The sequence below is a fragment of the Brugia malayi genome, assembly GCF_000002995.4.
Source record: "Brugia malayi strain FR3 genome assembly, contig: Bm_v4_Chr1_scaffold_001, whole genome shotgun sequence".
Classification (NCBI taxonomy): domain Eukaryota; kingdom Metazoa; phylum Nematoda; class Chromadorea; order Rhabditida; family Onchocercidae; genus Brugia; species Brugia malayi.
The window spans coordinates 11,498,109-11,523,402 of record NW_025062475.1 but is presented as its reverse complement, the minus strand read 5'-3'; the positions used below and the strand labels follow the sequence as shown (position 1 = coordinate 11,523,402).

At 29.8% G+C, this 25,294-nt stretch overlaps 6 protein-coding genes across 7 annotated transcripts; 2 read left to right on the top strand and 4 right to left on the bottom strand.

Moving 5' to 3' along the window:
• Positions 1-585: 585 nt before the first annotated feature.
• Positions 586-5,083, bottom strand: Bm1970 (the record flags this gene model as incomplete). Of its 2 annotated transcripts, none has more annotated exons than XM_043077521.1 (11): positions 586-705; positions 1,300-1,476; positions 1,633-1,702; positions 1,795-1,933; positions 2,118-2,300; positions 2,373-2,456; positions 2,741-2,917; positions 3,090-3,281; positions 3,787-3,903; positions 4,470-4,540; positions 4,959-5,083. In XM_043077521.1, the coding sequence occupies 11 exons, from the start codon at positions 5,081-5,083 to the stop codon at positions 586-588; spliced, it is 1,455 nt and encodes a 484-aa protein (XP_042933455.1). The 2 variants fall into 2 exon arrangements, with proteins under 2 accessions (XP_042933455.1, XP_042933456.1); XM_043077522.1 differs by having other exon boundaries at positions 4,959-4,984.
• A 1,074-nt stretch (positions 5,084-6,157) lies between these two features.
• Positions 6,158-8,268, top strand: Bm6256 (5-azacytidine resistance protein azr1, putative; the record flags this gene model as incomplete). Its single annotated transcript, XM_001895572.2, has 5 exons — positions 6,158-6,446; positions 6,909-7,007; positions 7,143-7,391; positions 7,556-7,719; positions 8,116-8,268. 5 exons carry the CDS (start codon positions 6,158-6,160, stop codon positions 8,266-8,268), a joined length of 954 nt encoding a protein of 317 aa, XP_001895607.2.
• Positions 8,269-9,751: 1,483 nt separating this feature from the next.
• On the top strand, positions 9,752-11,341 carry Bm5876 (NADH-ubiquinone oxidoreductase 23 kDa subunit, mitochondrial precursor, putative; the record flags this gene model as incomplete). The annotated part of the gene is made up of 5 exons (XM_001895573.2): positions 9,752-9,845; positions 10,175-10,267; positions 10,425-10,597; positions 10,911-11,039; positions 11,210-11,341. 5 exons carry the CDS (start codon positions 9,752-9,754, stop codon positions 11,339-11,341), a joined length of 621 nt encoding a protein of 206 aa, XP_001895608.1.
• An 813-nt stretch (positions 11,342-12,154) lies between these two features.
• On the bottom strand, positions 12,155-15,376 carry Bm10040 (Uncharacterized protein; the record flags this gene model as incomplete). Its single annotated transcript, XM_043077520.1, has 8 exons — positions 12,155-12,230; positions 12,464-12,585; positions 12,742-12,873; positions 13,107-13,366; positions 13,751-14,037; positions 14,662-14,789; positions 14,985-15,100; positions 15,286-15,376. 8 exons carry the CDS (start codon positions 15,374-15,376, stop codon positions 12,155-12,157), a joined length of 1,212 nt encoding a protein of 403 aa, XP_042933454.1.
• Positions 15,377-16,660: 1,284 nt separating this feature from the next.
• On the bottom strand, positions 16,661-23,581 carry Bma-pat-3 (Integrin beta pat-3 precursor, putative; the record flags this gene model as incomplete). Its single annotated transcript, XM_001895575.2, has 20 exons — positions 16,661-16,744; positions 16,959-17,125; positions 17,451-17,570; positions 17,738-17,864; positions 18,146-18,300; positions 18,457-18,589; positions 18,879-18,951; positions 19,115-19,260; positions 19,541-19,733; positions 19,880-20,055; positions 20,374-20,550; positions 20,722-20,805; positions 21,153-21,239; positions 21,522-21,609; positions 21,794-21,890; positions 21,987-22,118; positions 22,361-22,451; positions 22,700-22,813; positions 22,976-23,094; positions 23,482-23,581. The coding sequence occupies 20 exons, from the start codon at positions 23,579-23,581 to the stop codon at positions 16,661-16,663; spliced, it is 2,463 nt and encodes an 820-aa protein (XP_001895610.2).
• Positions 23,582-23,586: 5 nt separating this feature from the next.
• Bm498 (Uncharacterized protein) lies at positions 23,587-24,493 on the bottom strand (the record flags this gene model as incomplete). The annotated part of the gene is made up of 2 exons (XM_043077519.1): positions 23,587-23,600; positions 24,403-24,493. The coding sequence occupies 2 exons, from the start codon at positions 24,491-24,493 to the stop codon at positions 23,587-23,589; spliced, it is 105 nt and encodes a 34-aa protein (XP_042933453.1).
• Between the last annotated feature and the right edge of the window lie 801 nt (positions 24,494-25,294).

Below are 25,294 nucleotides of genomic sequence, written 5' to 3'. Positions count from 1 at the left end.
TGTTGTTTCAGCTTATTGCTTATTAATTAAATTCTGGTAAATGTTGTCTATGAAAAATAATGCCAAAATAAGAATTCCTATATTTTAATAAATATTCATTAAGAAATATATTTAACAATCATAAAAAAAAAGCATTTGAACTTGAATGAATACATTTATTAAAAGCAAAGTGAATTTAACGCAATATGAATGTTTTCCAAGTTAAAATTAAGGATATAATCAAAAAATTTAAAAACAACTATGAGGCGCAAAAAATAATTTATAAAAATTATCACTTGACTTATCATTTTCTAAAACAGATAATTTTAGAATAGAACTTCCACATACAATCTCATGGAAGATCAAACGACAAATTGCAATTTCACTTTGAGATTTCAAAACTGGCACTGTAATTTGCCATCAGTTGTAAAAATGTTTAAAAACAGCAGAAATAATACAAAACAAAACAAACGAAGAAAAAAATTGTGGGATAAATGGAATTTTCAAATAATAAAAGAGAAGTTAATCATAACTATTAGTTTCAAATTATGTACAACAACTATTAAATAACAAAACAGTAAGCCGAATTGAAAAATAGAAAATAAATTAATCTTTCTCGAAAGTAGTCTTCCAAGCAATAACTTGCTTATCAAATCCACAAGTAAACAGATCATAATTCGAATTATCATCCGCCCAAGCAGTGCAACAAACTATACGGCGATGGCTCTGAAAATTAACAAGGAATAAATATAAACAATAATAAGCAAAATTATATTCATAAGAAAGTTATCACCTGAATAATTCACAAGAGAGCAATTAGTGCGACGATTACACAAGTTTACAGCTGAAGGAAAACAGACAAGAAAATAAAACTGATTTTTTTCTCTACTATCATCCTTATTCCACATTAAAGTCTTAATGTGGAATTCTTTCCCCTTGTATTATGTTAAATGGTTGAACTCAATTTGATTGTTCTTTTCGTAAATATTCAATTTCAGAGATCATATTCCCTAAATTTTTCACTTCTTTCTTTAATGCATTTCTTCACATTGTGCTTCAAGTAAAAAATTTCGGTTGAGATAAAAGACAACTAGAAATAGCTGACTCTCATTCAGACACTCAAAAAGAAATTTCCCAATAAAACATATAAAATCATTGGTCAAATCTTGATAGCTTTTCATCATTCTTTTCGTAAAGATTTAATTTGAGTGATTACATCCCTAAATCTTTCATTTTCTCTTTTTAATGTGCTTGATACGTTCATAAAATTCCATATTTCATCAAAATAATCGAAAATAATTAAATGTAATAATGCTTTACTTGTCCACTAGCACGAGGAAGTCTTGTTAATCGAACGGTGTTCAAATCATATAATCGAATATTGCGATTATCCTGTGGAATAGCAACAACATTTCGTGATGAAACTGAAAGTCGATTAACGGCGCTATCCAAACGAACGGTTACAATTGCACTACGCATATTGCGCAAATCCCAGACCTACAATGTTTGAATTTTAATTGAGTCATGGAATTCCATATAAAATTTAGATTTTTTCTAAATAGAATTTTCTAATTTTTAGATAAATGGACTGAGAATCGGATTCAAAGTTTAAATTAAGTTTCTCAGAAAATACTTTTTGTAAGAATAATTAACCTTGATTGATCGGTCATCACTACCCGAAACAAGTTTTTCACCGCAAGAAAAAACAACCGACGTGACTGAGCTGCAAAAACTAATTGTATTAATTTCAAAAAGAATCATTATTTCTCATTATTTCATACAAAATTTAAGAACACCAAGTAATAACCACCATACTCAATGTGTCCTTGAAAAACCGCAACAGATTGAATTGATTCCCGGAAATCCCAAAGGCGAAAAGTAGAATCACGGCTTGCAGTAACAATAAGTTTTTGCGATGGATGAGCATTACAGTGATTCAACTCGTCATCATGGCCTATAAAATACATGATACTTTTTCCCATAACCCTGTTTCTCGTTTAATTGAAATCTGAATTATTCATTACTCATTTTTATATACTTACTTCTATCAATTTGTACTTTCATCTCCGCAACAACTGCATAAAACTTTTCTAAAAAGAGTAGAATTTTTGCATAATTAAATAGAAAAAAAACCGTACCCGACAAAATATTTACAATCTCTCCTCGTTCAGCATCATAAATGTTAGCGGTTCTATCCCAGCTAGCTGTGATAAGCTGCTCACCACTGCTGAACCACTCAACAGCCATTACGGCATTAGCATGACCTGTCAAGCGTACGAGTGGTTGCCGTACAATACATGATGCATGAACCTCTCCACCACCTGAACATATGAGGAAATAAATTAATAAATGATAAAAATGAAATACCATTAATCTAATAAAAGAACATTCACCTTGAATATCATTCCCTCCACTCGTTTGTTCTTTTTCAGCTAGTTCATCATCTTCACTGCTTAAAGCAGGAAGCTGGGTATTGCCTAAATTTTTTATTTTATAGAAAAAGAAAAGTTCATATTATTGAAGATCATAGGTTGAAAAAGGAGCACAAAAAAAAAAAAAACTGGCAACTACAACAAACAAAATGGAATGTTAATAAATATTAAATTAGATAGAGCTATAATTTTCGAATATCCTGATTTACTTTATATCTTTTCTAGGCAAGTGAAATGTAGAATTGAATGAGCAAGAGCAAACTGAGCCATGAGCATGCCTGTAGATTCCTTTAAAAGAAGAAACAAACCAAACTTCACTACTAACCAACCTGGAATAATGGCTTTCCAAATATGTGCAGTACGATCGCCACTAGCTGTAGCAAGCATGAATTCATTAGAATCTGTTGTCGACGGCCCGAAAGCAACACCATTAACCGAACCAACATGACCCGTATACTGTGCCAAACATGAACCTACATCCAAGGACCACAGCAAGCATGTCTGATCTATTAAATAGTTGTAATATATTATTTGAATAAAATTGCATTAAATTCTGAAAATCTGACTAGATTATTTGACAATTTTAACCTATACTACTATTTTAATAATAGTAGTGTATTATTATTAGTTATGCATATTTATTTGTTAGCTACGGAAATTGAATAAAAATTGATGGACCAGCAGAGGCGCTTGCCAAGATTGGCTGTGTTCCACGACTTGCCGTTACATGCCATATACCATCCCGATGTCCTAAAAACGAACGAACATATCTGCATCGACGTGAACTATCACTAACAACTTTCAGGCTCTGCACCAGACGTCCCGGTGGTACTCGTAAAGCAGTCTTCAACTTCTGGCGCATTTGGTTACCTATAATATGCAACATTATTATGAATAGTATCAAATAACTGATTTCTATGCAGCGCTTTCTGTAAATATAAATTCTATCACTGCAGATAAATGACAAATTAAGATAGCTTCAGCGATTAATGATTTAATTAGTTCATTATTAATGCTGTTGAAACTATAACCAATCAGCTCATAAGCTTCCTCTTCTCAAAACACAAATTCTATTCAGTATTTGACACAGTAAGCATTCGACAATACGGTTAAAAACAAAAAATAAACAAAAAATTGAAAATTCCAATCCTATTTTGCTTTTATGCCATCATTTATGTTTGGATCGTAGTCACCGCGCAAAAATATGCTACTTTAAATAACTACCTGCGCTACTGGCATTTCTGAATTGTGCTACCAGTAGTCAAGAAACGCAGCCTTATAATTTATTAAAAAATTATAAAAAAGAACCATAAAAAGGAAATATAAAACTAAAGAGAGTTATTCTTCAAAGAAAGTCGACAGTGAACAGAACAACCTTTTCTGCCAGTTTCTTTTCGTGCTGATAACGGGTCATTCGATGAACAACATATTTCAGGTGATATCGTTACCGTTTCACCCAGCCGTTCACTTAATTGGTTCAACTTTGCTTGCACTACAAATATTTATACCTTACAAGCTTTTTTTCTTTTGTACACTTCAATAGTCATCCATTTTTGAATTGACAATTTCTGCATTACTTTTTCAGTAGAACTTCACTTTTTAGATTTAAAAAATAATTTTTATTAGATCCTAAGGAATTAAAGATCATTTCCCACTTACTTTCTATGAAATCATCACTTAAACTGCTGCTTGCCATTGTGAAGTTTTAAAAGCAGTCAGCAAATTGGAAATTGTAAAAAAAAAAATATGCCAGATTAATATTGAATTTATCAATTACCGATAACTATAATAACCAGCCGAAGATTTGGACTTGGCAGATAATTTTATAATTTTATAGAAGAAAACATATAACGACATCGCAAATGTCACGTCAAACATATAAAGTAGAAGAACAGCTTTCAACAATATTTTGATGTTCACTTAGCTATTTTCATAACAACTTTTTATTTGATCCTAAGTAGTTGGAAATTAATTTCTACTTACCTTTTATGAAAATATTGCTAATTTTTTTTTAAAGACAAGCATTTATTCCTAAAACAAAAATAATAAAAATCTTACATTCACAATTCTCCTCGTATAAAGAATCAATTTCCTTTTCAACATACTCAAACAGCTGGTATAACCGCGCTCTGAAATATTTAATAAATGCAAAAGAAAAAAAATCCATATAAAACCATTTACAAGATTTCATTAATTTGTACCGAAGAGCTATATACGAGAAACACGCCAATGCTACATCACCCTTTCATTTCTTTATTGGTCCTTACAGATATAACACAAGAAAGTCTACGTGATATAAGAAAAATTATTTGATCCGCATAATATTTTCATCCCTATTTAACATCTAAAAAATATCGTCGAATTTCGACTAATTTCAAATAATTCTATTTCAGTTAAAATGTGAAACGATTAATTTCGCATGATTCTAATTCTGATCAGCATATAAAATGATTATTTTTGAACTATTTTAGTAAATTTTTATAAAAATTTTAATAAAATTTTAAAATAAAACTTGACTTAAACAATAAAATACATTGAAAATCATACTTATGTGGTAATGCTATTTGTTCCATATCACAGTACTGCTGTTGTTGTTGTTGCTGAGCAGTTGAAGATCCTTGTTGTACATCACCGTCTACCCAAACACGAAGCTTCTCAAATCTTCCAGACATATACTAGATATACAAACAAAATCCTGGAATTGACGAATTTCGATAAAAGCCTACTCCTTGCTACCTACCTATATCATACTCTCTTCAAATTGCCCAGCTATATGCATAAGAATTGTCCATTTACATGCAATGCAATAATCTAATTATATATCTTGAAAAACGAGATATGACACTTTTAAATTGAATTACAGATCAATAAAGAAAGAATTGACAACAACAAAAATTATATTTCAAACAAGTAAGAAATAAAAAGGGAACAGCAGAGAAAAAAAACTAACGAACAGAAATATGAAGTGTATAATTTGAACAAAAAAATTTGGCATTAGAGATTGAAGAAATTGAGTAAGTTAAAAAAATTTAAAGCTGAAGAAAATTTAATACAAATATTAGAACTGAACAGTAAAAGAAGCTTAAATAAAACTGAACAATGAAAAAAGCTCAAACGAAAAGGCCATAGGTCTTTTTTTGCAAATCTTTTTGAACAACACCAATCGGAAATAATGTTTTCATTTAGATCTCTCCAGTATACCGTATTAAATTCTCAAAGTGTAAATAGAGCTGAAGGATTGAGTAGGATGTAAGGGCTGGTGGAGTGCTTGGCTAAATTTGTGGACTTGGTTAGGCTTTGTTTGTTGTACTTTCTGTTGTATATGGATTTACTTTGCACCATATAACGAGGATTTCATTGAATAATAGCTTAAATCTCATTGAATAATAATGCGTTCAAGATATTTGATAAACATTTCGGTATTTTCTCATGTAATTTAGATTTTTGTTGATATTGAATGGATTGGATTAAGTTATATATTATGTTTTGGTCTTTGGAAACACATTAATTTGGCTACTCTTTCATTATCTAAATCATATGATACATTTAAATTTGTTGAAATATTAAAAATAGATATTGCAGTACAACTGAATCTTCAGCTATTTATTTTATACTGAGGCGTGTAATTTCAGTAAATTATACGGCAATATATGAAAGTAAAATATATATTTTTTAGGAATTACAAATGATAAAAATATAAATGCTGAATATTTTATAAGGAGAGCGATCACATTTAATACGGTGAAATGATCCGCACGAAACTGTTATCGCGCTACAGTACCTTAGCTGTACGTGCCCTAGTGACAGCTGGTGCGACTGAACGCTGTTTTACTTCTGGTCGATGTTTTCATAATCATTGCGCTACTGATATACCTGTTGCTTCGGTTCATCATCATCAAAATGTGAAAGACGTACATGCATCATGTTGTGGTTTCCCAAAGCATCTCAAAAATGGACCCTCGACAGTGCTTGATCAAGGTGTCTTTGGTGATGATGCATGCTTCATTGCACGTTTCGAAAATACATATGTGGTTGGTAGGTGCTTTTCCGTTTTTTACTCTTCATTTTCCCTATAGTCAGAGAGCAAATTGCACAAAGCGTACAACGCTGTACATTCATATAAATCATGAAAGGCACTAAATGGAAATTTAACTAATGTTAAGCAATTATTAAGTTTCAGTTCCAAAAAAATTACTTTGGTTACAAGTTCATTACTTTTTTCTTGTTAACAGTTTGCAGTAAAATTAGGTTAGAAAAGCCCAACCGCACGGTTGATTGAACCAACCCGTTCAGCAATTAGCAAGCTGTGTAACAGCTGACAGATATATAATACAAATCATGATACGAAGTGTTCAGTGTTTATTGTCAGCGAAGAACCTAATGAGATGCAATAATTTGAATATATTGAAGTACTGCATTTTGTATTAAATGTATAGTTTTAGATTCTAGTGAAGAAGTATGGGTAATTTATAAAGAATACACAGTATTTCTTTAAAGGTGTGGCAGATGGTGTAGGTGGTTGGCGCAATTATGGCATCGACCCATCGGAATTTTCCAGTCGCTTGATGAAGCTGTGTCAAAAAATTGTAATGAAAGGTATTGTCTTACGTAAACAAAGAGCAAAATTTCCGTGTGGATATCACCTGAATTTTAATATAACTGCACAACAGTGATGCAAAATTTAATACTGCTGTTTAAAAATGAAGCGTCGTAATGATTTTTCGATTTCAGGCCAGTTTAAGCCAACTCGACCGGATAAGCTACTAGCTCGTGCATACGAAGCACTTGCAAAACCACCACGTCCAACCGGCTCATCTACAGCTTGTGTACTTATTGTTCATCAGGATACGCTATATTCTGCTAATCTGGGTGATTCGGGTTATCTTGTTATCCGGAATGGCGAGATAGTATATCGTAGTCGTGAACAGACTCATTATTTTAACGCGCCGTATCAACTGTCATTACCTCCAACGGATGATGGTGAAATTTATCGTAATGTTTTTTATTTTAAATTCCAGCTTATTTTTATAATTGTAAGTGGTATTTTATGAAATCTACAGCAGTAATTATTTGGTTTCAGAAATCTTAATATGTTTGTAAGTTCTGGTATGGAAGATTTTTAATGTTTTCAAAAAATTTTGTAGGAAACGGTAGTTTCCTTGGCGATTCTCCAGAGAAAGCTGAATCGGCATCATTGGATTTGATGAGCGGTGATATTATTGTGCTTGCAACCGATGGTTTGTGGGATAATGTGACAGAAGATGAAATCGTTAAGCAGTTATCAGGTCTCAAACCAGGTGATGTGCAGGTAGATCTAGTTTCAATGTGTCCTTGCTTGAAAATTTAAAAAATGTGCTTTATTGCTTCAAATGAGGCAGATAATGGCTTGGAGTAGTGAAGAATAGAAATTAATAATGAGGAAATATGGCAACAAATGAAAGGACAAGGAATGAATAAGAGAACAGCAAAGGATGAAAATAATTCTATAACAATAGAATAAGGATTTAAGTTTTGGATCCTTGAGCAGTTCTTTAAAACATATAAAAACTGCATTAGAAACTCTTAAAAGTCGAGATATTAAATCGTCCTAGCACTTTTGATTGGTAATATTAAATGCCTTAAAATTTAAACACAGATTTTGGCACCAGTACTGTGTCAGAAATGTGGTTTTAAATTTCCTTGTTTTGAATTTATTTATTTTTAGAAAGCTTGCAACAGTTTAGCACTTACTGCAAGAAGGTTAGCGTTCGATACGCAGCATTTGTCTCCATTTGCAGTAAAAGCATCGCAGCACGGAATCGACGCACCAGGAGGCAAACCGGATGACATAACACTTATTTTGTTATTGATTGCTTGATCTGTTGTAGCGAAATATTGAAATGCTACGATTTTTTATTATGCTCATCTCATGTATGAATAAGCTCATTGACTATTTCTGGCAGGTTTTGCGTTAGTATTTATATTATTATGGTAATAAATTAATAAGTTGTCTTCATTTAACAGAGCACATCTTGTAGTTGCTCAGTGGTGTAGCTTTTCCCTCTAATGAATCTTAAGACGGCGGTAAGCAAATTATTTTAATTAGCTGATTCGTCCCTCTTGCATAGATTAGCTAATGTTCTTTCAGTTCTGGATAGTTAAGCTTCACTAACTTACAAATGTTATAGTTTTTTCAGAAACTATTTTTTATTTGATCGCTAGATTAATCTTCCTTCTTTTTTCCTTTTTTTTATATGTTGCCATGATTTTACAAAGCTATGTCTTTTTTTTTTAATCTTTAATTGATTATTTGTGTAATGTGTTGTTGTATGATTTGCAAACAGCATTAGGGATTTCATTCTCCTGTTTATTCATTTAAATTTCATTTCGGGATAAATTTAATTAGAAAGTATTGGTATATTAGAAATTTTTTTATGAATTCAGTCGTCTTTGTTAACAACTCAGAGATTCACTACATCTTGTTAGAATAAACTTTGATTCATCGTTATCAGTTTAATCAATCCTACAGCAACAAAAGTTTTAGATTCTTTAAGTAGCAATCATTTGTTTTTCATTACAGTTTCTTTGTAAGGTTGCAATTGTCATGTGTACTTCAACGAAGTTCATTATCGGACACGTGTATCAATCATACGTTCCTTTTTTCCTCATACAGATACGTTTTTTTTTTTTTTTTGATTTAAAGACATTTTGCTGTGTATTTTAACTCGTTCCTTTTTTTAATTTTTTGAATAGATTTTTCATTGTTTACCTACTGTTTTGTGTATGTGATCATGTTACTGTGTTTGTATATGTAAGGGAGACAGTAGAAGGAAAAGAAAATTTGCCAAAGAATTATTTTATCGAATGCTAACATGAGTAAAAATGCTTTCAGAAATAAACTTTAACTTTGTTGTGATTTTATGTATTTTATTTTGCTGTTCTACTACGGTATTGTTTTTACATTCTTTTAATGAAAGTTCCGGCATGTTTGGTGTAAAACTGCGAAAGCTGATGTAAGAGTGAAATATGATGGACAACAAAGATTTTATAAGGGAATAATGTGTTTTTCTATGAGTTTTATAAAATCGTACATTTCTTCTTAAGTATTAGTATTTGATTTTTATTAGGCAATATAAGTATCGATTTATCTATCATTTTTTTTTTTTGATTTACTTTTTCAAATATCGTACTTTATCTGTAGGTTAGGAATGTGTAAGATTAATGTTGGATAATATTTGAGGATGCATTTTCGATGTAAATCTATGAAGTTGTTTTAATACTTACTACTTATTACTGAATATTCCACATAGCATTGCCAAACTTACTCCTTTATCTAACTTGGACACTATTCCCTTGCAGATATGCGTTCATGGTTTTGCTTGGCATATCACTCTGGGAACATTCTCAGTAAACTTCCATTTCCAGCAAACTGTTCGCAAATTCGCACAACATACAGTAAGTAAATGAATGGGTTCTTTTAAAAATTAATCCATTTTTTTTTTTTTTTTTTTTTTTTGAGTATTAGAATTTAATTTTTTTCAAGAAATATAAATTGCAATATCGATTTATTATCAGATGTTTAAAGTTTACCATATCTCAGAATTCTAGTGTAAGTTCTCTTTTTTTTTCTTTCTGATATATATAATAACCATTGATTTCGGTAAAGATATATAATGAAAAACTCATCAGGAGTTTAATGCAATGTGTTAATATCATTAAAAATTGACAGATCATAAAACCTTAAATGTTTGCTAAGAAATTATTTCAAATTGACTAGATTGCAGAGTATGTTGCTGAATCAGCGAAATCCGACGGAACACTGCTGGGTGATTTCCGCAAAGCAATGCATTATATGTTCATGACAGAGCTTATAAGAGGTATGCATAGGGTAAAATTGAATTAAATGTGGAATTATTTCATAATCTCATGAAGTTATTTTGCCCAATATTTACTGCTGTTATGCCCGTGAAATCCAATTCTGGAGTATTTCATTGTTCTTTCTTATAATCGATCTTTTCATGGTATACTTTTCAGGTATGGGTATAATTGTTGGTCATTACTTTATGGAGCCTGCAACAATAAATTATCCATTCGAGAAAGGTCCTTTGAGCTCGCGTTTTCGTGGTGAGCATGCACTTCGGAGGTATCCATCCGGTGAAGAACGCTGCATAGCCTGCAAACTATGCGAAGCAATATGTCCGGCACAAGTATATAGTATTTCTTCTTAATTGTATAGTATTGAGAGTTGTATTTGTCTCATCCCTTTTTCTTCTCTACGGAAGTTTTCGAATCATTGACGGGGTTCCAGAAGCATTTTGAATCACCGATACTATAGTGGATGCTGAATTGATAATTTCACTAATAAAATTTTAGACTTCTTTTTTTGAGCAGTGTCTCATGTTACTTTCTAATTGCTGGAAATAAATCATTTTTTTCACTGACGCTGATTTTTTTTTTTTTTTTTTTTTTGAGCGATAATTTATTCAACAATTTTTAAAATCATTTCTTTCCTGGTTCCAGGCAATAACGATTGAGGCTGAAGCAAGGCCCGATGGAAGTCGGCGAACTACTCGTTATGATATTGACATGACAAAATGTATTTATTGTGGTTTATGTCAGGAGGCTTGTCCAGTTGATGCCATTGTTGAGGTATTCTATTTCTTATTTTTTTTCTTTTCATATAATGATTTTTTCTTTCGTGTTTCATATATATATATATGCTATCATCACATCCATACTTGTTTAATATCATGGCTATACTAATGTTTACTCATAACTGTGTTTATTTTTTGTATGTTACGTTCAGATTGTTTTTCTAGGGTCCGAATTTTGAATACTCAACGGAGACTCATGAAGAGCTGCTATATAACAAAGAAAAACTTTTGTTGAATGGTGATCGATGGGAGCCAGAATTAGCTGCAAACTTACAAGCTGAATATCTTTATCGTTAGGTTAAGCAAATTTTACCGGCTGATTGTTGTACTATTCTTCATTAAGAAATTAGTTTTAAAAGACTATTTGATCGACCTACTAAATGAACCAGAAAACAATTCTAATAATATATTTTGATTCGTTTCAAAATACTGAATATGCTGCAGTTGTTGTGAATGTAAGAAGTCATGCAGTATCTATTTCCGACTTCAACTTCAAAAATGTGGATAAGTTGGTTGATAAAATAGTGATTAAACGATTATGTAAGTGTAATAATGGAAGTTAATTACATAGAAAATGTTTGTGCGGCTCTGATTCTCTTTGTTTTCATGCTAAGATTATCTGAATAGGCCATATTTATTTCTGGTTCATGCTTACATCGTTCTTGCAATTAAGGATTATTTGTATAATGTATGCTTTGTACACAGTGTAGTATTGATAACAGTAAAGGTTTTGTACAAAAGTTAATTCTGAATTTTAATCTTTTTTGTTTCCTGCAGTTCAATATTTGGTAGATCGAAGGTTCCTTGCAGTAGAAACTCTTGTATTAAATATAAATTGAAGAGAATGATATAGCAATTTTCATTGGAAATTTTTTGTGAAAGGTATTTGCGGCATGTTTTATATGCATATTTTATATTCATTTAAGCTCTAAGGGAGATATAATGCTCAAACTAATTGGATAACTTCATAAAGCATTAGACAATTATAAATTAATTTAATCTTACTCGCCATTTCGAATGTTCTTTTCCAAAATTCGGATTTGAAGAGGAATATGTAAAAAAATTATGATTGATCCAGAAAACATTAACGAATCAGAATTAATTGCTTCTTCATCCTCGGCCGTCTTCCACAAAAGATTGAACTGTTTGTGCACTAATATTACTCGTAACTGCTGCATCTTCATTGCTGCAACTTTTTGTTTTCATTTTTTCATAAACTAAATTTAATCGGCGGTTATTAACAAAATGTTTGTTTGTGGTTGGTAACGTTAGGGATTTTGTCATTTTTGCTTTGTTTTTGCAGCTATAAACATTGCAAAATGAATGTACTCTCGAATTATAGTCAGTTCTAAATAGACATTGATTTTATGTTTCAGCTTATAATATTTAAAAAAATTTTTTTCATTAAAAAAAAAGGACCTTGGAGATAAATCAACAAATTCACTCCGACTAGTTGAAACAGAATTTGATTGAGCAGTAGTAACAGCTTCCTGATTATTCATTTCCCTAATAGTACTAAACACATCTTGATACCATTCAGCCTAAATAAGTTATCACTTTTTCTTGTTTTTTTTGGTCCATTCACTAATTTTAGTAAATTTCTTAAATTATGATTCAGTTAATAGTTTTTAGTATTCAATACAGTAATTTCTCCTAATAACAATTTTTTTTTTTTTGAAAATAAAAACTTTACTAACCGGAATATCTAATCTCGAGAAATTATGAACATGATCGTATGGTGGTAACCATAATGTATGACTAAGTAGTTCATTACGATCACACATCCATGATTGTTCAAAAATTACATCATCAAGACGACAGAGATAAACCTCAATAATAATCAATCATTTCTGATTGTTTCATTTTCCACTACACAATATTACTCTTTTTTTATCAAATTTAATACTTATTATAAATGTTCAATTTAACTTACTTTTGTAGTAAATTTTTTTCTCTCTCTAAATCATGTTTTAATTAGATTGAAATGAATTAAAGAAAGATTGAAAGAGCAGCATCATTTTCATGATTATTTTCACAAGTTAATAACAAATTATTCATTAACCTTATATGGTAATTTTTCAAAATCTCTTGACCATGTCATTTGATCAAGTTCAGTGGTACGAAATATTATTAATTCTTCCAATGTTTTTGGCATTGTACTCAAAAATTGAGCAATATTTGATGCGCTATAGTAATGCACATAAACGGAGATCTTTTTTAGGTTTAATGTTTTTAAAATAAACATTTTTTGTGGTAATGCGCGATGACAGCACGAGAATAATGATGGTGGAATATCGAGTATTTTTAGATGAATTAATGTTCCTAAATTAATAATTTTATCATTATATCACTAATAATACTATCATGTCTTGGATAGATTTCAAAGAGATGTATAAAATTTAAAAATAGCCTATTGTTTAAGCTTTTAGATTTTTCTAAGTAAGCTTTACATCAAAACATTATTAATATTAAAATTCTCTCTATGCATTTTTTTTGTGCTGTAATGATTGAAATACAAATATCTATCAAAATGATATCAATAAAATCATTTTTCATTTATTATCTCTAACAATTTATAACAAATATTTGTTATAAAAAAAAAAGAAAAAAAAAAGTTAAAAGAAACGGAAAGATATTATTAGTGCATTGGAATATTTTAAATTTTGTTAGATTATTAAAACTCTTAGATGAAATTATAAAACATACCAATTGATGTGATATACTGATCAAAATCTGGTGGATTACACAATGCACCACAAATAAGTAACTCACTGAGAGTTTCTTTCAATGCATTACATAATTCATTGAAAATGTTTGGTTTTAATACAATGCCACTAAGTTGTATGGAAACTAATGGCGCAGTAATAATTCGCATTAATTGACTTTGTTGTAGTATATTTTGTATGGTTTTTAATTCATCATAACGTTGTAATATGCATAATTTGCGAAGTTTTTTCATGCATAATGTATTAAGGCATGAGAAACTCAATGAACTGCAAATTTCTTTTTTCTTTAAAGATTTGTTCAAAATAAAATTATTTTTTAATATTTTATTTACATCTAAATGTACTCTTCTTTCATTGTTTCATCTTAGTACTCAAAAAATAATTCGTATAATTTGCTGAAAATTAATAATAATAATAAAATAGCAAGAGTAATGGCAATAATAATAATAATAATAATAATAATAATAATAATAATAATAATAATAATAATAATAATAATAATAATAATAATAATAATAATAATAATAATAATAATAATAATAATAATAATAATAATAATGATAATGATAATACTAATAATAATAGTAATAATAATAAATAATGTGTTATATTATTAATGCTAGCATGTTACTATTAATCAAATTGCAAATCTATCATATACTAACACACATATTTTTCACTGTTACTCATCAAAACTTTGAATAAACTTGTTAGGAAAAGTAAAATATCTTAACTATTGTCAATGAGTTTGTTCTATATCTATTGATTTGTGATAAATGATTAATCAAATTGATAACAAATCTAAAATTATCATGTGTTGTTATCACTTTATCCCTGTATCTACAACAGGGAGTGAAAAAGAAGAAAAAAAAAGAATCTTACTTAACTTACTTAAATGCAGAACTTGCTATAGTAAGAACACTGAGGTGTTCTACTTTAGATAATTGTTTCAAATAATTCTCATCCCGTATTGCTTGAATATTGATATTATTCAAATTTGGACAATGTTGAAGGACTAACTATAAATTTAGAAACTTTAATTCTTAATTAATATGAATGTGATGAGCATTACTGGTTAATTAATTAATTTAAGTTTGGAGTTAAATTGAAAGAAGCATTCCCATTCAGATAATTATTAGTCAAATGGACAAAAACTTTTAAATTTCTTTTCATATTTGTCAAATAATCATTAAACTGTCTTGATAAATGTTAACTGCATTTACCTTTAGATCACATTTTGTTATACATTTAAAATTGTCACCAGCAATACACAAATTATCTTGCTTAATGGAAAGCATTGTAATATCAATCCATGTAGAAAACAATGAACCTGGACAAGTATTTTAACAAATTCTTGAGTCATTTAAAAAATGTCATTAAAAAGGAAGGATTAATTATTGTATTACCACTCCGTGTAATTATGCAGTCCTTTTTTTAGAAAAGGAAACTAAAATTCCTCGTTGAATTTACTTCAGGAGAGTAATTCAATAAAATAAAGACTTCGATGCCACTTACTAAGCCGTTTATTTACAGAAGCGATGTTAGCCCTCGCCGTGACATCCAAATAGCTGAAGATGACATTCCACATATCGTCCGACAACTCCATTAAGCTCAACAATAATTAGCATCTATCTCATTCTGCCTCTTTTAAAAATTGCAGTTTTTTTTCGATAATTTGCATATTTGTTTTGTCTTTGTCCAATACGAAAATTTTTCAAAATTTTATAAAAGATCCGCTGAACATTTCTTTATTGTATTTATAGAGTGCAAGATGATTTATCAATTTCTATTACCTGATAAGCTCAAAGAAAAAAATACACGAATAATATATAAATTTAATAAAATCATAAATATTTTGCAGAAAGTTCAGAGTCTATATAAAATAATAACAATAATAATTCTGAATATATACAAACCAATTAAAATACAAAAAAAAAAAAAAAGAAAAATCAATAAGATATCGCCTCACGGTGCCTGAACGCATATAAATGAGATAAAATTTCTTCTAACAGATGCTCAAATGATGGAATTCATTTATATTTGCATAAAAACTATATGTGTGTAGCGCAAAAAAAAAAAAAAAAAAAAAAAAAAAAATGGAAGTATTAGCTAAATGAATAATGGCACAGTTGAAAAGTAAGAAAAGCATAATGCCCTGTTTAATTACATACGTCTGGCAAAATTTGAAGTGCAAAAATAAATTTTTTTCTTTTTTTAAGTAAACATTCAACACATTTTTCGAATGTATTAAATCTTCGAAAGGTGAAAATCCATGAAGGTAGAAATCACCAATTTCTTTCATTTTTTAAAAATTTTCAGTTTTAACTTTTTCCAAAAAGATTAATCTTTTTACTTAGTTGGCTTGCGAAGCTGTGTTCTATATCAACAGAACCTACGGATTAAAAGAAAAAGAAACCTGCTCGAAATAATTTAATAACATAAAAGCATCATAGTCTGAGCGATGAAGTAATTTTTTTGAAAAGGACATTAACAATTATGAAAAATCTAAAATAATCTGAGCGATTAAATAATTCAATAATATTTAGATTATGGAAGAAAGTTAGCAGGCAAAAACTTTTCAATGGAAGAACAATTGATTAGACAGTATACAAAAGTAAAGAAAAATCAATGGCAGCAAAAAAGCCTGTCAAGTAAAAAACACTTCTAATTTTCTGACAGAAATTTATAGCTCGAAATTCAACAAGAACAATTCAGAGATCAAACATATACTTGTTAATTTCCAAACTAAAAGTTCTCAGTTCTCCAGAAAGACTTAAATCCCAAAACGGATGAATAACTTTACATAGCAAATGCACAAATTTTCGAAAATTAAGTATATATGAATTTGTCAAGTATCAAAGAATATTCACAATTACCTTCTTCTTAGTGCCTATTTATTTTTCATTGTATTATTTCCCACGTACACAGGATTCTTAAACGTCGTCGTTGCTTGTTTATAAATAGGATTTTCATTCTGAAATTAATAAATGTCTCAGTTCTATCACTACAGCATTCATTTCTTTTCCTCTAACTGAATCTTAATAATATTAAAAGACGAAAAATAAATATTTTGTCAATATTTTGAACCACTCATGCAACATAATGCAAGGTAAAACGAGATAAGTTTTACTCATCATTTCATTGGAAAAAATTCAAGAATTGAAAAAAGAAATGCAAAAAAAGCATACAGTATCCCATTTCGCTAGTAATCTTTCGCTGTCAAACTTCGCAAATTCGGCACGATCATGGAGAACAGTTAACAATTTCCAGACCAAAAGCAGAATCAATCCCAGTATGACAATACCAGCTATGACACCAAGAACAATAGCAAGTACTGGCACTGGTGGTGGGCAATCTAAATTAGTATCATTCTTTGAGTACTTCAGATCAACTCACTACATTAAGAAAACTAAGACATCAGTGAAAATTTCATGTAAATTAATTTAGTCATTTACATAGCGAAATGTCAACTATAGTCAAAAAAGCCACTCATGACTTCAATCTCGAGAAATTATTTATCAAACTGCATCCCATGAATCCCAATCTATGTTTAACAGAATATATTAAAATATAATTACAGAACTTTTACCTTTAATTTAAGCCATCTAAAAAGAACTATAAAAGAAGTGAATCACTCACAGAGTAGCTATGACAAACTGTAAGCTTAACAATTGACATACCTTTTTCTTCTTTCACCCATACCGTTAGATTATCAGTTCTTTGATCCTCGTAATAAAGGAAATAGAATGTACAATCATCTGATGGATCGACAAATTGACATTCAGTTGTGTCATTTAACACTACAATATTTCTTTTATTTTTTAAGAAAACAAACAGTTATTGTAAATAAATCCTTTAATAACAAATTCAAATACTAAAGCAACTTTTTCCATACTTATAATCTTAATGTTTACTGCAATAAACTTTTTATAATAATATGTTAACCTTACTATGATAAAATGATAACCTGGTAATTCCTTAACAGGTATAACGGTAAAAGTACACTCGTCACACTGAGTTTCATTGTACGGACCAGTTTGCCACTGTTGACACATGACACAAGGTTTATGTTCCACACATTTAGATGGACAAGTCTAAAAATTATTGGAATTTTGAACAGTATTGAGGATTTAATAGGAAACCAGATAGAAAATGAAAACAAATCCATAAAAAATATTATTATTGATAAAAAATATCAATACAGTTTCAAAGTATATAATCTGAATCAAATTTGAAAGCCTCGTCCTATTATCAACATACTCCGTCAATGAAATGAAGGTGGATAGGTGGATAATAAATACATCAATGTTCTCAATCGTAAGGATGAAAAATTTTAATTTCAGAAAAAAAAAAGTGATGAATTTGTTTAACTAACAGGACAAATTTCACATTTGGGACCGGAATAACGATTTCCTGGACCATCACTGAAGCAGCGACAACGTCCGCAAATACATTCACCTTGTCCGTTGCATACTTTACCATTCGCAGCCATACAGCTATCCAAGCTTAACGGACATTCACATGCTCGACCTGCAACACTGTTGCAAATTAGTTTATTGAATTCATGCAATCAGGTCATAGTATAATCAAATCGACGACCTCTGGTAAAAAAGAAAAAAAAAAAGTACTCAATATCATAGAATTCATTCGTAATGCAATAAAATTTCAAGTAATAAAAAAAATTACCTGTCCAACCGGGCTTGCATGTGCACTGCCCACAGTCACAAGTACCATGTCCAGCACAGATTTTACGATCATGTCGTGGACAATTGAAATTATCACATTCACAAAACTGACCCGAAATTTTCTCATTCATATTCTGAAGTGAAGACTGTTAAGAAATGCAAATTTTTTCTCTCAATTTTGAATTTCATATATTTCACACATTGACAAGCACAGAACAGTTAAAAAGTTTATGGTCAAAATGAATAGTGAAAAATTTAATACAGCTTAGAAACGAAAAATTTCAACAATGAACAATCAAGGATGAGTATTACAGAAAATATTAACATACACACAATACAAAAGTATTTTCCAGAAGGTATAAAATTTCATGATAAAATTCTTTTTTTAACTCCAAAACTAAGAAGGTAAAGATGTGAACTTACATCACGTTCGAAACATTCACAAACACCACAGTTGCAAACTCCTCGACCTTCACAAATAGCACTTTCATTTGTCCTAAAAACTTTAAAAGATAAAGTCTCAAAATCAATTCTCAGAATTAGAATACTGAAAGATGACAAAACTGCATGATCATACTACACCTGTAACTTTCCAGCACATAAGCTTTCATTCCTTGAAAAGCTGCAGAATAATGTCATAAAAAAACAATAATTGTTACCTTTTACATTTTGCATCCAAAGCAACAGTTGAAAGACCAGGTGCGTCACATTCGCAATGTCTTCCAACATTTGTTCCATGACATATGCAAACACCACATACCAAATCACCTTTCCCATGACATATCGGGGAATTGTACACAACTCTCTATAAAATTACTGCATCATTCAGGACCAATTAAATCACAAGGACAGAGAACGGTGCATAGCAATTATTCGTGATAAATCTCTTATTATTTATGTATGATGCACATAACATGTAGTAAATTTCTGCCTATGAGTCGATTGCATTCATATCCAAGTAACATTTTTTATAGATCTAAGTAACATTTTGACAGATTTTGTCAAAATTTAAGAATAATTTGACAAATGTTGACAAAATTTAAATAAAAGAAATTCAAGAACTTTGACAGTAAAGAAATACTCACATCGGTTTCACAATCGCAGTCACATTGTACATGAACATCAACTTGAAGAGTCTCATCAAGACCACTTGGTCCAATCTTTAAATTAAAATCACGTTCTTTCACGCAGTGCGTTGCTTCTAGGGTAACTTCGAACGAAACTTCATCACCAACTTTGATTCCATCACAAACATTTGTTTCCTTAAGAGTATGCCCACTGGAAATAAACCACAGTCCAAGAATTTCTTTTCAGGTTTGCAAAAAGGTAAAAATAATAGTAGAATTGGTGAATTTTGTTGAGAAATTTTGAAAAGACTAGTTTTGAAATAAAAATGTAGAAAATGAAAGTAACGGAAAACTTACTCCAAACATCTCGAACGATATGATAATCTCAATCCTTGGCTTGCATTAGCGTTATCAACCATAATGATTTTTTGGGAAATTTTATTGTATTCCTCTTCGATAAGAGAAACGATGTTTCTAGAATCATCGGCCAGTACACCAACCGAACTGCTTACATCAGGTAAAGCATCACTGAGCTTAAATTATAATAAAGAGGGTGAATAACTATTAAAGATTAATGATTTCAAGAACTGAGAACAAAAAAAGTTATAAAATATCGCGACGAGGTGAAACTACATAAAACATGATATAATAGCGATTATTTATAGGATGCTTACATAAGCACTCATCACACGGCTCCATTAAATCCGAAAAATGGTGAGCTCGAATAGTCAGATGTAACCAGTTTAAATCAAGCCGTGAAACCACATTATATCACGTTATGTATTAATAAATAAATCCCAAAAGTTTTTTTTTTTTTTTTTTTTTTTAAATCAACTGGAAATTTTACTCACCTGCTTGTAAAGATCTTTATTTTTCTCAGTAACGGCAAAAATTAAATTCGCCTTTCTTTCTTTGATTTTCTGATGTAACAAAGCAACAGAGGGGTAATCCTGATCAAGTGATTTCGTGTAGTATCCTTGGCTGTCCAAATGACATTGTCCATCATTCGGTACTACAACACCGGCCATCTAAACCAATTAAATTGTTCAAGTATGAAAGTTTGAAACACTTCGAAAAAACCTTGTATACCTTTCAACAACTTCGAAACTTCAATAGGAACCCATGAAATGGCAGTAGAATCAGCAAGCTTCTTAAGATGAAACTAATGTATGTATATAATAAATATATGGAAAAAATACCCGTCCATCCCCTGCGTAATGAAAACCAGCATCTGTAGAGAATACGATCATTTTTCGAGCACGTTCACGCCAACCAATACTATTCTGAAATTTAAAAGATTGAATAAGACTAATTAATATCCAACAATTCAAATTTTATACATACAATCTTCGATTATTCTGCTTAATTGGAATGAGTTGCACTTCTATGTAGTGCATTATAATAACACGTACTATAGCCGCATAAAATATTTAATTCTTTATATACAATGCATATTATTCATTATCCTCAAATATCACATTGTAATAAAGTAAGAGATAAGTTAACCTAGCAAAATACCCTAAAACATATCAATCTATAAACTATAATTGATTCGTTGATTATTTTGTCAGTTTTATTTTGACTAATAAAAATAAGAAATAATAAGGAATAAAAAAAAAAGTCTACTTACATTACAAGTTAAAGCCTGCAAAACAGCGTCAAAGCCACCTTCTGGAGCATCTAGATTTCCCGATATTTCAGCTTCCTCGACTTCTTTCTAAAAAAAAAAAAAAAAAAAAATGATGCAGCATAATAAACTTTTTCAACAGTTTAAAAAAAAATTTTTAAGGTTACTTTGTTGTATTTAAAAACAGAGTGTAACAAACTGGTAGCGAGAAAAACGTGAGGAAATCACCACAAATTACTAATAATGACTTAATAAAAATCAAGAATGATGAAAAATCGAGTTCTTATTTAGTTAATAACTTATGAATACTGGAAAAAGAAATTGTCCGCATGTTAAACTTTTAAGTAAAAACAAATGTTATGAATAATTTACTGAAAATCTATTTGTATCCATCGTAAGACTCATTTGATTTTTGAAACCATATGGTTGCGCACATTGCTCTGGACACGGTGATAACTGTCTGAAATGCAAATTATGCTAAAGGACAGAAATGGAAATTTAAAAATGTTAATTAGAAATCTTGATAAAAAATAGATACGGAATTTATTAATAAATATAACTTATCCGCAATGACCTTTTCAAAGAAAATAACGCAACACAACGCATGGGTTATCATTTTTTTATGTTATCATTTTTAAACTTACTTTTCAGGACGAGGATCTACAAATGGCATAAGTTTCTTGTCAATAAAAGAACCGAATCCAAGCCTAAAGTTCTTGGTGATTGCTTTCATTCGTTCAGCTGAAAAAGAAAAAACAGGTCATTACCAGAAACCGATTATTCCGTCATAAATGAAGCCAAAGATTTATTCTGAAATATGTCTGGAAAATATTTTACCTAACAAATCGCCCAATTCAGACAACTTTTGTTTATCATCTTTCATAGAATAAGATAGATCCATCAAATAATATAAGTCAACTGGATAATCCACAGCTTGTCGATAGGTTACTTGAAATCGAACACGTGCCTCTGAAAACTTATGTGTAATCAAAAATGTTTCTAAAAAATTAATGAAGTCAAGGAATACAGCACCATTTGCAAAAAAAAAAAAAAAAAAAAAAAAAAAGAAGAAAAACAAAAGTTGACGCATATGAAAGCCTTCAAAGAGTTTTTTTCAGTAGAAGCTACAGTTCGCTTACCACAAGAAATTAAAATTTTAATAGCACAAATTGAAACGTCAAAAAGTTCATCAGAAAAATAAAGCAATTTACTGGGTCGTATATTGACAACCATATGCTGTGGCCGTAACTGAACTGCTTCTTCTTCACTTGCTGCATCACCGGCATTACTCAATTCAACATTCTATAATAAAATAAAAACTTCAATATATATAATACTATTCACATGTCTTTTTCTTTTTAGTTGCTTATTTTAAGCTGTAAACTTCAATATGTAAAAATGCATGAAAAATGCAAGAGTGAAACATTTATAGACGATATACTTATATAAACCATAGTCCAGTTTTTGCTTTTATTATCCGCCTTAAGATATCTCTAATTATTCAAAAATAACGCCAATAACGGTTGAAGATCCCTGCTAATTAAACAAACCTCTGTTGTTCTCACTGTTGTTTTAGGATTTTCAATTTCAAATTCTGGACAACCATGTTCAATAAGCCTCTCTAAACTATCACATCGCGGATGTTGATTTTCGTTGTCGAAATCCTAGGAAAAAAAAAATTTGACATTTTTGTTCGTTTCAGAAAAAAAAAGCCATCATAATTTACATAAATTTTATTCAAGGTTAAATTTAACTCACAATGATATATTAAAATATGCAATACAGCATGCTTCAATTGATTATTAATATAATAAACCAAAACATACTGCTTTACTACACCAGGCGCACGTATCGTGGAACTGAATGCATGCACTACATGTGTAATTTTCACGAGGTAAAGAATAACACGGGAAATCTTTCTTTGATTCAACTATTTCTGATGTTGCTGCAATAGAAAACTATTATATGCATATTTAATTCATTATATTTAATACCAATTCAATTCAATGGTAATAATTACAGTTTAAATTATTGAATAACTTAACATTTATGCGAGCTATTGAAGTTAATAGATAACATTAGCGTGTTTTGGATAGGTCACGTGAAAAATAATTTATGACTTTAATTTGATGAACAGATGAATATTATGATTTTTTTACACAACAAATTATTCACAAATTGAAACTTCCAAAAATATCTTTTTTTCCTTTTTTTTTAATGTATAAAAAATTCATGGATTCAAGTCATTCCTAGAATCCAGTAAGTTTTTAAGTGACAATTTTCCGGAATAATCAAATCATTTTGAAGATAAGAGAAAATAGTGCATAAATACCATCATCAGTAGTAAATTCTTGTGCCCCAACAATGAAAATCGTTGTTGAGAGGCATATCATGCGACACCATCCAAGCCTCGTCAACCAACGATCTCTCATAGCGATTAAACAGCGCTAACTGCAATAAGTAATTGAGATAAAAATCAATAAATCATTATTAAGGAAGTGGAATGTCGCTATTTCATGAAATGTGAAGAACGCAATTTGTTCTGATAAAGTATATTCGAAACAAATTTCAGCAGTAAGTCAAAATGTTAACAAAAATTCATATTTTAATGAAGCATTCTGCCAAAGTAAATTTATGTTTTGCACAAAGTAAATTCTTAGCAAAAAGTTAGAGAATTTTGAAAAAAAACTTATGCTTTGCACACTTGATTATGAATAAAAAATAAATATATTTTGTGTTCAATAAAATGTTAAGAACAAAATAAAATATTCTGTTTTCATTTTATACATCGTTTCAAGTAATTTCACGTTGAATTTATTCAGAATAACCATGTCTTCTTACTAAATTCAAATTTAGCATTTAACAATTTCATTTCAGAAATTATGAATTTATGTGATTCAATCATATCATTGTATCTCTTTGAATCAGATATCAGTATTACGATGAAAGGGATCACTGTTAGTGAAAGGAATTATCCTGATAATGACCGGAGTGATAAAGAGTGAATTCCAGGCTTATAATTCATTGATAAAATTCACTGATAAGCTAATAAATGGATCATATTTCATAAAAAATAGAGTCAATCATTTAAATTAAACTTTTAGTACAAATAATTTAAGCATTTATTGGACGTATTATTACTGATGCAAATTCTTTAAAAGTCGATCATATTTCATAAAAAGATAGAATCAATCAAGTAATAAAAATTAAAATTATTTAAAATGAATGCGAACTGATTAGTTTTGGATTAAACCGTTTAAAGAAGTTACGATGACCGCAAAAACCATCAGAAAAACCGATACTGGAAGGAAAAGTAGCATCGTTAGAACTGGTCGATTAAGCATATTTTATCCAATGACTTCAAAATAAAAATTTTGTTGGTAGATAAAAAAGTATTCTGAAATTTTGGAGGAACCTTAGCATTTTTAATTTTAAAATTTAATAAAGCATTTAAAAAAAAAAAATCGGATAAATTGATACAAGCAGTGTAATTGATCGAAAATAAATCATCATACTTTCAGTCTCCTTTTCCTGATATGAAAAGGAATGCAAGATGAGAGTTCCGGATTAAGTAATACGGAGTAATACAGAACAGGAGAGAAAGACAAAATTCATCATAATGATAATTATATCGGAAGTCATTCTATTTTTACATTTGATCAAGTTAGAAGATCACATGATTTACACCCGTTTGTTAGCCTTTAACCGGATCCGTAACTGAAGCACAAAAATTTGAACATTCCTAGTGACGCATTACAAAATTCTGTTCCTAAAGCTAATCACAAATTACAGTTTTGATGAAATGAGTCATCATAACCTAGCTTTAAACGATTTATGACTATACCAATGTCTGATATATAAATATCATTCCATCAAATTTATAGCCATTACAGATAGCAAAACCTTTTCCCATATGATAAATTTATTTTTCATCATCTGTTTTTCTAGATTTAAACAATTTTACATAGCAATTTTAATATTTTGAATTAAAGGCTAACATAATAAATGCTTCAATGAAATAATATTTGAAATAATACAGTAGAGTCAAAGGTTAATCTTTTGAAGAATTAAGAATTGCTATTACAGCAACAAAAAGGAAAATAAGTAAAAAATGTAAGTGAGAAGAAAGTGAGACAGTTGCTCTT